This window comes from Mobula hypostoma, chromosome 6, assembly GCF_963921235.1.
Source record: "Mobula hypostoma chromosome 6, sMobHyp1.1, whole genome shotgun sequence".
NCBI lineage: Eukaryota > Metazoa > Chordata > Chondrichthyes > Myliobatiformes > Myliobatidae > Mobula > Mobula hypostoma.
This window is the reverse complement of record NC_086102.1, coordinates 126923322-126937102: the sequence shown is the minus strand read 5'-3', so window position 1 is coordinate 126937102 and position 13781 is coordinate 126923322. Positions and strand designations below refer to the sequence as shown.

Here is a 13781-nt window from a genome sequence, read left to right as displayed (position 1 = left end):
CCAATTGAATTTCTTGAGGTGAATGGGCATTGGTAGGAGAGACAGGGGAAAACAGGAGAATCCAGAGCAAAGGAAATAAATAAAACCACAAGCTTTCCAGGTTTGGGGAGATGGTGTCATTTAGTCGTACAGCTGGGAAACTGGTCCTCTGGCCCACTGTGTCCGTGCAGCAAATCAGAGGTCTGTGAAATGTAATCCTACTTTCCAGCAGTCGGCCCACATAGCCTTCTGCACTATAGTGATCCAAGTGCTCGTCCAACAACACTTCCGAACTGGGATGGGCATATACGTCTTTGTAAAAACAGGTCGTCAATTCGAGTGAAAATAATTCAAAAGATTTGCATTTGTTGAAAGATTAGAGAAATTCTTCCTCAAATTATCCTAAGCCTCTACCCCCTTAATTTAAATCTCCACCATCTGGTTGTAAATATGTCTGCCAAGCGGATAGGTTCCTCACTGTGGGCCGGGGAGAAAGGTGCGGAACATCATGGAACAGGCTACACAATCAGAATCAGCTTTATTATTACTGACATACAACATGACATGTTGTTTTGTGACATCAGTACACTGTAAAACAAAAAAAATACAGTAAGTTTCTGTAAGAAATAAATAGTGCAAAAGCCCCTCTCCTACCACACACCTCCGGGTCCCTGCTCTCCACTCATATGGACCGCACGTACCTGGCCTGAGTCTCCAGTGCAGTACTCTGGTATATCACAATCGTTCACAGGATCTCGGCAGTCGTAACCTCGCTTCAGGAACTGAGGACCGGAGCACAGAACATCAAGTCACTTACTGGCCTTGGAGAGCACTGAGGCACGCTCAATAGAAACGATCTGCTCACACCAAGGTTTGTGGGGGATTTCTCAGCACGATCACTCTCATATTCCGCACATTGAAATATTACGGCTGTACTTCAAAAGGGAGCACTTTGGAATGTTTTGCATAAAAGGAAGACCTTAATGACTGTCTCACAGCACTTGTAATGAATCCACTTCTGGTGCTGAGTGTGTTAAATGGTGTGGGAATTTTACAATATCAGATTAAATTCGTTTACTATTGTCACGTGTACTGAGGTACACTGAACAACTTGATTTGCATGTCATCTGTACATCACATCAATACACTGAGATACTACCAGGGAAAAACAATTACAGAGTGCAGATTAAAGTGTTACAGTGACTGAGAAAGTGCAGTGCAGGAAGACATTAAGTTGCAAGGTCGTAATGGTAAATGCAGGAGATTCTGCAGATGCTGAAAATCTAGAGCAGCACACAAAATGCTGAAGGACCTCAGCAGGTCAAGCAGCACGTATGGAGAAGAACAGTTGACGATCCGAGCCAAAACCCTACTCATAATGAGAACCGGTAGATTCTGAGGTCAAAAGTCTATCTTTTCACTCTAGAGAGCTATTCAGTGGTCTTGTAACAGCAGGACAGAAGCCGTCCTCAAGCCTGGTAGAATGGGCTTTCAGGATTTATTAACTGACCAGACTTGAAGTTTTACCCACAGGAATAAACATTTAAAGTAGTTAACAATTCACACACTCGGACCCCAAGATCCCTCTGATCCTCCACACTGCCAAGTCTTACCATTGATACAATATTCTGTCTTCATATTTGACCTACCAAAATGAACCACCTCACACTTACCTGGGTTGAACTCCATCTGCCACTTCTCAGCTCAGTTCTGCATGCTATCCATGTCCCACTGTAACATCTGACAGCCCTCCACACTATCTACAACACCCCCAACCTTTGTGTCATCAGAAAATTTACTAACCCATCCCTCCACTTCCTCATCCAGGTCATTCATAAAAATCACCAAGAGTAAGGGTCCCAGAACAGATCCCTGAGGCACACCACTGGTCACCGGCCTCCACGCAGAATATGACCCATCTACAACCGCTCTGTGCCTTCTGTGGGCAAGCCAGTTCTGGATCCACAAAGCAATGTCCCCTTGGATCCCATGCCTCCTTACTTTCTCAATAAGCCTTGCATAGGGTACCTTATCAAACGCCGTGCTGAAATCCATATACACTACATCTACTGCTCTACCTTCAATGTGTTTAGTCACATTCTCAAAAAATTCATTCAGGCTCGTAAGACACGACCTGCCTTTGACAAAGCCATGCTAACTATTCCTAATCATATTATGCCTCTCCAAATGTTCTTAAATCCTGCCTCTCAGGATCTTTTCCATCAACTTGCCAACCACTAACGTTAAGACTCAGTGATCTATAATTTCCTGGGCTATCTCTACTCCCTTTCTTGAATAAGGGAACAACATCTGCAACCCTCCAATCCTCTGGAACCTCTCCTGTCCCCATTGATGATACAAAGATCATCACCAGAGGCTCAGCAATCTCCTCCCTCGCCTCCCACAGTAGCCTGGGGTACATCTCATCCGGTCCCGGCGACTTATCCAACTTGATGCTTTCCAAAAGCTCCAGCACATCCTCTGTCTTAATATCTACATGCTCAAGCTTTTCAGTCCACTGTAAGATCCTTTTCCGTAGTGAATACTGAAGCAAAGTACTCATTAAGTATCTCTGCTATCTCCTCCGGTTCCATACACACTTTTCCACTGTCCGCCAAGGCCTTCTCATGGTCCCTTCTGGCTCTCCTAATTTCAATCTTCAGCTCCTTCCTTGGAAAACTGGAGCAGATCCAAGTCACTTCTCAGGAAGGAGTTAATATGTTTCGTTACCAACCTCTCAAAACATCATAGTGGATGTAAGTGCTACTGGAGGTTATCACATTCTTGTGAGGCACCAGTATAATTTAAGCCTGTTTGAAACAGGTAGGTACCTCAGACTGCTGAAGCAAGAGGTTAAAGATATCGGTGAACACTCCAGCCAGTTAATCAGCACAGGTCTACAGTACTCGACCAGGCACCCCATCTGGGTCAGATGCTTTCTGTGAGTTCAAACTCCTGAAGGATGCTCTCGCATTGGCCTCAGAGACTGAAATCACAGGTCCATTAAGGACTGTGGGAGTTAGTGGTGGTTCTTCCACGATTTGACAGTCAAAGCGAGCATCAAAGGTGTTGAGATCATCTGGAAGCGAAGCCCTCTTGTCAACTATGTCACTGATTTTACTTTGTAAGAGGTGAACGCATTCAAACCTGCCTGTAAGATGGCTTTCTGGAGATCATACCTGGACCTTTTGTACCTTACTTGTCACCAGACCTGAATACCTCTGACCTGACCCTTAGCAGAATGCAAATCTCATGGTTTATCAGGGCTGGGGGCACACTAGTACGTGACTGTTCTTATAAAGTCCATGACAACCATGGACAGACAGTGATCAGATTTTCCAAGGTGCAGTCTGGGCTTGGAATGGTAGGCATTCCTTACCGTAGTATAGGAACGGTCTAGTGTGTTGGGACCCCTGGGGAGAGGAGATTTCATTCCTTTCTGTTTCGGCCTGGCTTGGAGACCGCTCCTCCTCTCTCACTTCCGGCCATGGTGATGTACTTTCGTCCACTTAAAGGTGCTGATCTGCATGCTTGAAAGTTAAATATGCTGAATCCTTCAGAGGATCGCGAAAGCGCCAGTTCATTAAGACGGTTCAAAGGTACGTTGATCAGTCTAAATGGGTGGCTGATGGCTCGGAGCATACACGCAGGCACACTAACACTCATTACCACAACAGCGGGGTCAGACTCGCCCCAGGAGGCCCGCGCAGCTTCGCGAGGTTACATGACACTGGTTAATCTGATACCTGGCAAGTGTGATTGCAGCAGGGCCCATCACTGCAGTGGGCACCATTGGCAAGTGAGCACTTCTTACAACAGGTCCCGTAGCATTCCTGGGAGAGGGAACAGAGACAAGAGAAAGTCACATCCAGCTCTGAGAATGAAGATACAACAACAACATAGCATGCCAAAGTCCATGATTCACAAGTAACTGTTCCTATCGTCCTATTACCTTTTCCCTCACCTGTTTATCTCACTTCCTCTTCATGTATTTGAACCACTCCAAGGAGATTTCCTCTGCATTCCCGAAATATGTATTTACTTTTCTTGCACATATGATTCCTTTGTTATACATCTACCTAACTATGAAGCCCTCTACTGTGCTACCCGAACACATTCTGTATGGCTTTCAACAGCCCAGTGTACTGGACAAGTCTTGCCCACCCATCCTGTACAGGACAAGGCTCAGTTAAAAAGAAACACAAAGAAGAGGATTCATTCAAACACTGGTTCTCTCACGTGGCCGCCCATCCATGGACTGGAACAGCTCCCCGTCTGATCAGTAACGTGGATCACAATTACTTGAGCATTTCGGAAGGGGGACAAGATTTTCTCATTTGGTTTGCAGGAGTCAAGTGTTTACGTGTTAATAATTCATTGGATGCGGTGGGGGGGCAGGGGGTTGATGGCTGTGGGAGAACAAGCAGCAAATGGGCATCTGGTAAAGCTAAGGGAGTCATTTACTTATTGTGCCATCATCCAGTAGCGGGGAACCACGGGTTCTGTGAAGTGCAGTTGTCATTGACCAGACTGCCAGCCAGGAATAACCTGGTGGTCACATTGCCCAACAATGCCAACTCTGCCATCAGCCTTGGCATCTTCACACCCTCCGTCTGAGGGGGAGTCAGGACGGCTGAAGCATAAAGCAGGCCTCAATAATCAGAAGCAAGGAAGGAGATGCACACACTGAGCCTACCATTCGCAGTCCGCAGTCACATTCTTCCCCGGACTCCACGTATCCATTGCCACACTCCGTGGTTTCATAGAGCTGGAACAACAGCAGGAGAGAAATTACACGGTTATCACTCTGCTTATAATCAAGAACAGATACTGGATTCTTGGGCAGGTGTGCTTCCCCCCCCCCCACCTGAGCTGACTGTAACACCTTCTCCATTACCTGATAGAGCTTTAGTCCTAATTTCTTTCATTATCCACACAAGACCTTCCAATGTCTTGCGCTTCATGTGCACTATTATTTGGCATCATTCTGGGCCCCAAGCAGTCCTTCCAGCTGAGGAAACACTCCACCTGCGAGTCTGCTGGGGTCATGTATTGTGTCCGGTGCTCCCGATGTGGCCTCCTCTCCATTGGTGAGACCTGTCATAAATTGGGGACCACTTCGTTGAGCACCTCCGCTCAGTCCACAAAAAGTGGAACTTCCCGGTGACCAAACATTTTAATTCCCATTCCCATTCCGACATGTCCATGGTCCATGGCCTCCTCTCGTGTCATGATGAGGCCACCCTCAGGGTGGAGCAGCAACACCTTATATTCCATCTGGGTAGCCTCCAAACTGATGACATGAATATCGATTGCTCCTTCCAGTAAAAAAAAATCACTCCCCTTCCCCTCTTCTTCCACTCCCCACTCTGGCCTCTTACATCTTCTCACCTGCCCATCACCTCCCCCTGGATCCCCTTCTCCAATAGTCCATTCTCATGTCCTGTCAGATTCCTTCCACTCCAGCCCTTTACCTTTCCTACCCACCTGACTTCACCTATCACCTTCTAGCTATCCTCCTTCCACTCCCCCCACCACTTCATTTTGACGCCTTTCCCCTTCCTTTCCAGTCCTGAAGAAGGTATCTCCGCCTGAAATGTCAATTGTTTATTTCTTTCCATTGATGCTGTCTGACCTGCTAAGCTCCTCCAGCATTTTGAGAGTGTTGCTTTGGATTTCCAGCACCTGGAGAATCTCTTGTGTTTGGGATAATAACTAGCTGGGTCTCGATAAGCTGAATCATCTATTTTTGTGTTGTATCTTTCTATGACTCTGCAGTCCACATGCTAAGTCCCCAAATACAATTGCTGACAGATTTGTTTTCCTTAGTAATCCAATGACTTATTGTATGTATGAAATCCTAAGCCCACAACTGTAACTATTTTATGGGCCTGGGTTGAAATGGGGCAGGTCACTTGACAACAGTTTGGACCACATCTGGGAACCCCTGCTGCCAGCTTGCTTCAAGGACCTAGGCTCCAACTGAGCAGACACGCACCCAGATGGAGATCGAGCACTCGTGGCTCTAAAATCACCAAAACCCTGCTCACTTCCACAGATTACCAAAGACTCCAGGACACAACCAGAGTATTCCAAGATACACCGAGGAAACAAGAATAAAGAGACAGGGGAAAACGAGGCTTAGAATCATAGATTTCTGAAAGGATAACAATTGCTTTGGTGAGGTTTGTTTTCATTTTATCAGTAATTTGTTTAAAAGTAAGGATTGGTTGCAAGAGAAGTAAGATAATGAATTTACTACACCATAGATTATTGTGAAAGATTTAACAATATATAACCACATCCTATTGTTTCACAGTTCAGGAGAAGGAAGAGAAGGAAGACAATACAAGAAATGCTGTTTACATGCACATTTGATAAGACTCATAGAGCCACGAAGACATGCACTACACAATCAGGCCCTTTGGTACCCTCAGCCACCTATTCGCACTAATCCTATTTTGTTCTCCCACCTTCCCATCAACTTCCTCCCAAATTCTAGGACAGGAGGGGCAATTTACAAACCAATTGCCTAGCAACCCGCATGATTTTGGGATGTGTGAGGAAGCCAGACTACCTAGAGGTAATCCATGCCTTCACTGGCAGAACGTGCAAGCTCCATGAAGACAGTCAGGATCGAACCTGAGTTGCTGGAGCTATGAAGCACTAGATGAACTACTGTGCCTCCAATATATTCCGATGTACATCACTGACTTGGACTGTTTGTGTATGAGAGAGTACACTACTGCAGTTTTTGCTGTCATCTGTGTCAATAACTGGTAAATCAAGTTGGTGATTCTTGAAGAACAGATACTGGATTCTTGGGAAGGTGTGCATCCCCACCTGCGCTGATTGTAACACATTCTCCAATCCCTGACAGAGCTTTAGTCCGAATTTTTTTCCATTACCCATGCAAGACTTTCCAAAGTCCTGTGCTTCATGTGCACTAGTATTTGGCATCATTTTTTACTGCTAAATGTTGCAAGATACAAATTCAAAAGGACATTTGAACAGTGCGAAATACAAAGTTGCGATGGTGAGATTTACGCCAACTGATTACAGTAGAAAATTAAAATATCTGTATTGCTGGTCATTGTGTATTCTTTTCCAAGCAACCCTGTGTGAAAGTTACGCTACAGGTTCTCTTTCAGATAAACTGCTCCATAATATCCAAAAACTTGACTCCAAGCAGCAACTGTAACTTCGGCAGAAGAATATCCATAAGATTCTTTTATTCAGTAGAGTGAAAAATAGCATTTAAATCAGATATACCTGGCTAATGACTGATCAAAAAAATATGAACCAATGCAGGTTGTACTTTTATGGGTTATCAATTTTCTCCCTCAATAAAATACTGATTCCCTTCAGTTTATTTGGATTCCCTTCATTTAGTTGGGACACTATGCCACCTAATTGGGACAGGAGACTGTGCTGAACTAGCGTCATTTGCGTGCAATTGTGTGGCCATTAGACACTACAAGGTGCCTGAAGTTATTAAACAGCATCACTTGTGTGTGTTTGTGTTCAAAGAACAGTGATTTTTGTCACTGATAATTGGCAAGAAATAAACATTAAGGCAATTCAGAACTGATTTGCTCATTGCAGTTTCAAGCATTCAGTCTTGGAGATGCCAGAAACACTGGGGAGTAAAAATGAAATGACTGCACTCCTTCAGCAAGTTAGTAACTTAGAAGAATTTGAAGATATGAACAATCATCTTGAATGCTGCAATAAAAATGAAGACTTGCAGGATGCAATCATCAAAAGCATTATAGCAAGTCAGTCCATTATTTGCATTAAGCGTTTACACTGATTTTGTTCATTTACAGTCAATCAAGAGAACACAACAGTGTGCACTGAATGAATTCTTCCATCGATAACTATTAGGAACTATTACACAGTTTTACAGTACTGTAGTAGTACTGGTAGGGCACTAATTTGTTCTGTATTTCATTTAAATAAATAATTTGTAACTCAGTTAAATAGCAGTTTGTCTTTTTTTATGGTTTTTAACTATTTCCATGAAACTTTGGCTAATTGGGCCAAAATGTACTGGTCCCAATGTGTCCCAATTAACAGGAAATATAGTTTGTTTGTTCCTTAAAATCTGGTTCCTGGACATTCTGATCATTGGATATTTAGTACACTTGAATTTAGAAACATTAAAAACAAAATAAAATTTTACTGAAACTGAGCCATGTCTATTTATCATTATGGAAATTTCTCTGAAGTACAAGTCATTACCTACTCTATTCATGACATCACTGAAGGAAAGATTTTTAAATTTGCTGGAATATTTCTGAGCATCCAGTTGCTGACTGCTTTTAGAACCCTGTCCCACTCCTGCTCTCACCTGTCTGTGGCTCATAGAAAGTATCTCATAGAAAGATAGAAAACCAACAGCACAATACAGACCTTTGGGCTCACAATGTTGTGCCAAACATGTACTTACTTTAGAAATTACCTAGGGTTACCATAGCCCTCTATTTTTCTAAGCTCCATGTACCTATCCAGGAGTCTGTTAAAAGACCCCATTGTATCTGACTCCACCACCATCACTGGCAGCCCATTCTATGCACTCACCACTCTCTGCGTAAAAAATTTACCCCTGACATCTCCTCTGTACCTACTTCCAAGCACCTTAAAACTGTGCCCTCTCGTGTTAACCATATCAGCTCCAGGAAAAAGCCTCTGACTATCCACATGATCAATGTCTCTCATCATCTTATATACCTCCATCAGGTCACCTCTCATCTTCCGTCGCTCCAAGGAGAAAAGGCCAAGTTCACTCAACCTATTTCCATAAGGCATGCTCCCCAATCCAGACAGGGTGTAAATCTCCTCTGCACCCTTTCTATAATTTCCACATCCTTCTTGTAGTGAGGTGACCAGAAATGAGCACAGTACTCCAAGTGGGGTCTGACCAGGGTCCTATATAGCTGTAACATTACCTCTCAGCTCTTGAACTCAATTCCTCGGTTGATGAAGGCCAATACACCGTACGCCTTCTTAACCACAGAAGTTCTATAAGATGTTGGTGAGGCCTAATTTGGCGTATTGTGTGCAGTTCTGGTCAAGTGTTTCTTCTCACTTTCTAGTCGCCCTCATAACCTATCAACCAGTTCTGCAAATATTGGGATCACCCATGACTCACCCGATTGGGAGATTATTTTCATTGACTTCATCACCCTCCCTGCAACTTAAAACTTCCCCAGTTCTCATGAAGGGTCTTCAATCCAAAATACTGACTCTGTTTCGCTCTTCACTGATACTGCCCAACTGTTGAATGTTTCCAGCACATTTTGTTTTATTTAAGAAAGAGATGACCTTAAGAGAGTAAGTTTCATTTGAGAGGCATATTCTCATCTCCTGTCCCGTAAATAAATAATCTTTCAGTGGTCAACAGGGGCTAATAAAAATGAAGTGACTGCTTGTAATTTGGTATACACTTCCTAACTCCTAGGTTAGATTCAGCATTTTACACAGATTCCTTTCAATAGTGATCAGGCTCAAATGACCAAAACATTGGGTAGGCATGTTGATTCTAAATTAGTTTTCACTTGAGGCATCATAGGTCCAGACCCCAGTTCAAATCTGACCTTGTTTACTGTATGTGTGTAGTTTGCCTGCAACGTGTGTAACTGTGTTGCTGGGCAGTGGGGTGGGGGAGAGGCAGAGTGAATCAGAAGGGATGTTTGTGATCGGATGGAGACCAAAGTCATGAAGGTAACACAGTTGCTTCTAGTGGCGTTTAGTGAACTGATGAATGAGGGCAGCTTGTGAAGTAAAGGGACTGGAAGATATGACAAACAGCGGTAGTAGGAAACATGAGATACTGGAAATGTCCATCAGGTCAGGCCATACATCTCCACCGATGCTGAAGTTTGAGACAAAGACTGACTGACTGAATCTTGACCATTGGAGTCCGTGAATCCTACCTTTGTTGGTCTGTTGAAGAGACAAGCTCCCCCGCCTCTCTGTAGAAACTCTTTGTATTCCATTATGCTGCATCTGGAGAACTTGCGGACATGGTAAAACCTGCAGGTGGAGAACAGCAAGAAGGGGTGAGATCTCCAACAAACCAGACCCAGTGCCCAACTCTGCCCAATCAAGGCAAGACGATCAACAAAGTCAAACGTATGCCTAGCAACGGGGTGAAAAGTTACCATAGGCAAAGGTAAAGTTACTACCAGACAGCCATAATCTGATCAGATAGGGGTGTAGTCTCAAGGGGCTGCAGGGCCTACTCCTGATCCAAAAACATCTGTCTACAGAGGTAACTCCAGGATTGAGCCTGGTATTTCTGTGCCAGGTTGGGTACAAATATAAACTGCAGCCCCTCCATGGCTGACACAAACTGGAGCCAACCCACACCCATTCCCAACTCAATCTGATGCAGATGCATTTGTACAATTGCCGGAAAAAGGGAGGTCCCTCACCCCTCCCAATCCTGATAAGCATCTACACCCACTACCAACCCCCTCCCAAAAATGGTACTGAGGTCAACGTGAACCTCAGGCATCAGCAAGGCTCCCTGATCCTAGAGAGAATTGGCAGGGCCAGGGCTGAGTGAGAGAGCGTGGCAGGGTAGGGGGTGGCGAGGGTGGGTGCCGACAGAACTGAGGGAGGGGGTGTGCCAGGGGCAGGGCTGAAGGACAGAATATGATGGGGGTTGGCGATGGTGCTGGAAGCTGCCACTATAGCTCAATCATGGATGTTCCCCCAAAGAACAGTGGGAGCTGGGATCACCACAGACTGGCTGCAAAGTCATAGTCATACTTTATTGATCCCGGGGGAAACTGGCTATATGGAGCAACTGTAACAGGCTGCATGCACGACCGGCGCATGCACACAGAGCATGACACCGAAGCATTTATGGGGACAATCAAATAAGGGCTGAGGGAGGAAGGAATCGAATGATATCCTGGCACAGTTAGGGCATTCCTCTGTGGGGCTGAATGGCTATTGTACTATTTCATCTCAGGGCTTGGTCACAGTGATGGATTTCCATCCACAGTAACTAACCCAAGAGCTCTGCTTGCCGGTGTATGCAATCCTTCGCCCAGAGAGAACACTGTGGATTTTCACTAATTAGTGTCTGAATTAAATACATTGGTGGTATAAGGAATTGCCATGGGACATTCCCAAAACACTGGCACTCCCACTGCCCCCCCCCCCCTTAGAGTGGCCTCCCATGCATTGGCTGAACTGAAGCCCTTGTGTTGAGGTTCGGAGACCCCCGAGGCTGAGGGTGCTCCTGTTTGCAGTAGAAACAACGCAGAGGCCTCTCAGCCTCACTTGTGTCTCTGAAGGGATCTGGACTTAGCTTGAAATCTACAAAGCTTTTCAAACCAAATGTTCTAAACCACCGAAACTCTTCTTCCTCTAAAAGGGTCACCGGTGGCACACTCAAAACGCCAGGACTGTCCCTTTGAACACACACACACACACTCTCTCTCTCTCTCTTCACATAGTTTCCATTCCTTTTTGCTCCATTTGCCACTTTTCATCCATCACTGCTCCCCATCCTAGAGTTACACAGCATGGAAACACGAGGGACTCATCCATGCCTACCTGAGTTAGCCCCATGTCCCCACATTTGGCCCAATCCCTCTAAACCTTTCCTGTCTGTCCGTCAACTGCACCCACCTCTACAGCTTTCTCTGCCAGTTCATTCCACCAGCCCACCACCCTCTGCATGAAAGAGTTGCCCCTCAGATCCACTCAAATCTTCCGCCTCTCTCCTAAACCCATGCCCTCTAGTTTCCACCTTAGCTGTGCCCCTCATGATTTCATAAACTTCTACAAGGTTACCCCTCACTCTCCATCATTCCAGTGAAAGGATGTCCCAACCTATTCAACCTTTCTTGTAACTCAACTCCTCCAGTCCTGGCAACATGAAGATTTTCTGTACCCTCTCCAGTTTAATCAGGTTGTTCATTTAGTATGGCAACCAGAAATGCACACAATACTCTGGGTGCAGTCTCAGAAACCTCTTACTCAGTGCCCCAACCACTGAGGGAATGTGTGCCCTCTCTCCTGCTTTTTACTAGAGAGGGGAGCCCAGCTGTTAGTTCTGTGAGGCAGACAACCCCATCCCTGATGCCACCTCCACCAACACACACAGTACACCCACTGCCAAGCATTCCCTCCGGCCCACTTACCACCCCTCCCCATCCCCGCCTCAAGACCCCTAACCATCCCTCAATACCCCTGCAACCCCTGTCCCTTTAAAGCTTTGCGTCGCCACCCATCTTTTCTCGTCTCCCTGCTCCCCAGTCCTCTTCCCCACTCACATCATCTCTAGACAGACTGATGGATGGACCATGCACGGGAACCCGGGGGGTGGGATCTTCTCTCTCTGGCCCATCTGTCCTCGTCACCCAAACACCCCTCTCCCCAACCAGTCTGGGCAGTCTGGGGTTTAAACGTTTCTATTCCGACAGTGCATGATCACTACAGTTCAACAGGACCCTACCCAGTGTCTTCCATGATGCATCCCGCCCAGGAGCCTGGACACTCGCATTCCTCTGAAAAAGAAAAAAACACACATGATGCAGTCAGTTGGCAGGCTCCGGGCCTCCTCTCCTTTCACTGGGGCCCCACTAGGTGGCCAGTGATCCAGCAATTGTAATGGTGGTAGGCTGACAGTAATGGAGAGTCCCAGGATAAACATCCCCAAAATCCTCTCTCAATCCCAGACCAGGAGAACGCACTCCTGCACTCAGAACCTGATCACAGCCTCTCAGGGGTTTTCCTGTCACAGAGTTACACAGCCACTAGTCCAGTGCGGTGTTTTGGTGTGGCTCTGATGAGTGAGAGGCTCACTGTCGGTATAGGCCAAAAGCCCTCACCTCGTACCCCAACAATGTGCATCTCCGGTGGGTTAGCTGACCCCTGTGGATCGCCCCGGATGTGTAGATGAGTGAGGGATTCGGGATGGGTGGGGGTGAATTGTTGCAAATGTGAGATAAATAGTGGGAGAATGAACATAAGGCAGGAACAGGCCCTGTGGATCAACATTCCCCCAGGAATCAGAATCCATTCCACTCTTACTGAGAGCTCGCTAATCAGCTTCACTTCAGGAACAAGTGCATGAACAACATTAACGGCACTTACTTTTTCTCTTGGACTCGGACTCCCACTGTATACCCAAATTCTGTGCAAGACTCTGCCCGAGTACAACAGTGGTCAACCACATTGGTCCAAACTGGATCGGAAAGATTAAAATGCAGACAGTTCTGATTAGTTACGCAGACATCAGACTGTAAGAGATGTCAGTTAAAACAGCCTTTCACTGGCTCGCACTAACTATAAATAAAGTAGGTCAAATACGAACAGTTTTCACCAAGACCTCAAAGATGCAGATGTAAAATATCTGAAATAAAAAGCATCGAGGGGTGGAAACACGCAGCAAGTCAGACAGGTTCTGAGCAGAGAGAAAGAGGGCTTTCACCTTGTCTGACCTTCCTGGAAGCTGTTTGACCAGCACAAAAACGTACTTGTCTGGGTGACATAAATTGAGGATCTTTGTTTCATTAAAATGCCTATTTGAAATAAACATACAATCGTATATAACAATCAAAAAAGGACTGTCTTTTTGAGAAGGCTGCGTCCCCAGAAAATGGACTACATTGAGTTTCCATAATGTGAAGCTATACGCGGCGAAAAAAAGCATGTCAAAAATATTGCGTTGATTATTTATGATTTTACATGTATTCCACGAGGGGGAATTCTATTCTGCGTTTCGGCTTTCTGGGCAGTAAGTTGAGAAATCTATGAAGCATAGCTCCATTACCCAA

General features: G+C 45.5%; 1 protein-coding gene across 8 annotated transcripts in view; it reads right to left on the bottom strand.

The window, feature by feature from the left end:
- LOC134348376 (disintegrin and metalloproteinase domain-containing protein 23-like) overlaps window positions 1-13781 on the bottom strand; it is a 169278-nt gene that overhangs the window by 50366 nt on the left and 105131 nt on the right. For all 8 annotated transcript variants that reach the window (XM_063051641.1, XM_063051635.1, XM_063051638.1 and 5 more), the window contains exons 13-18: window positions 13099-13189; window positions 12458-12509; window positions 9918-10017; window positions 4676-4747; window positions 3726-3812; window positions 681-761 (exon numbers count right to left, since the gene is read on the bottom strand). In XM_063051641.1, coding sequence (XP_062907711.1) covers window positions 681-761; window positions 3726-3812; window positions 4676-4747; window positions 9918-10017; window positions 12458-12509; window positions 13099-13189 — 483 coding nt within the window. The remainder of the gene's footprint in view (window positions 1-680; window positions 762-3725; window positions 3813-4675; window positions 4748-9917; window positions 10018-12457; window positions 12510-13098; window positions 13190-13781) is intronic.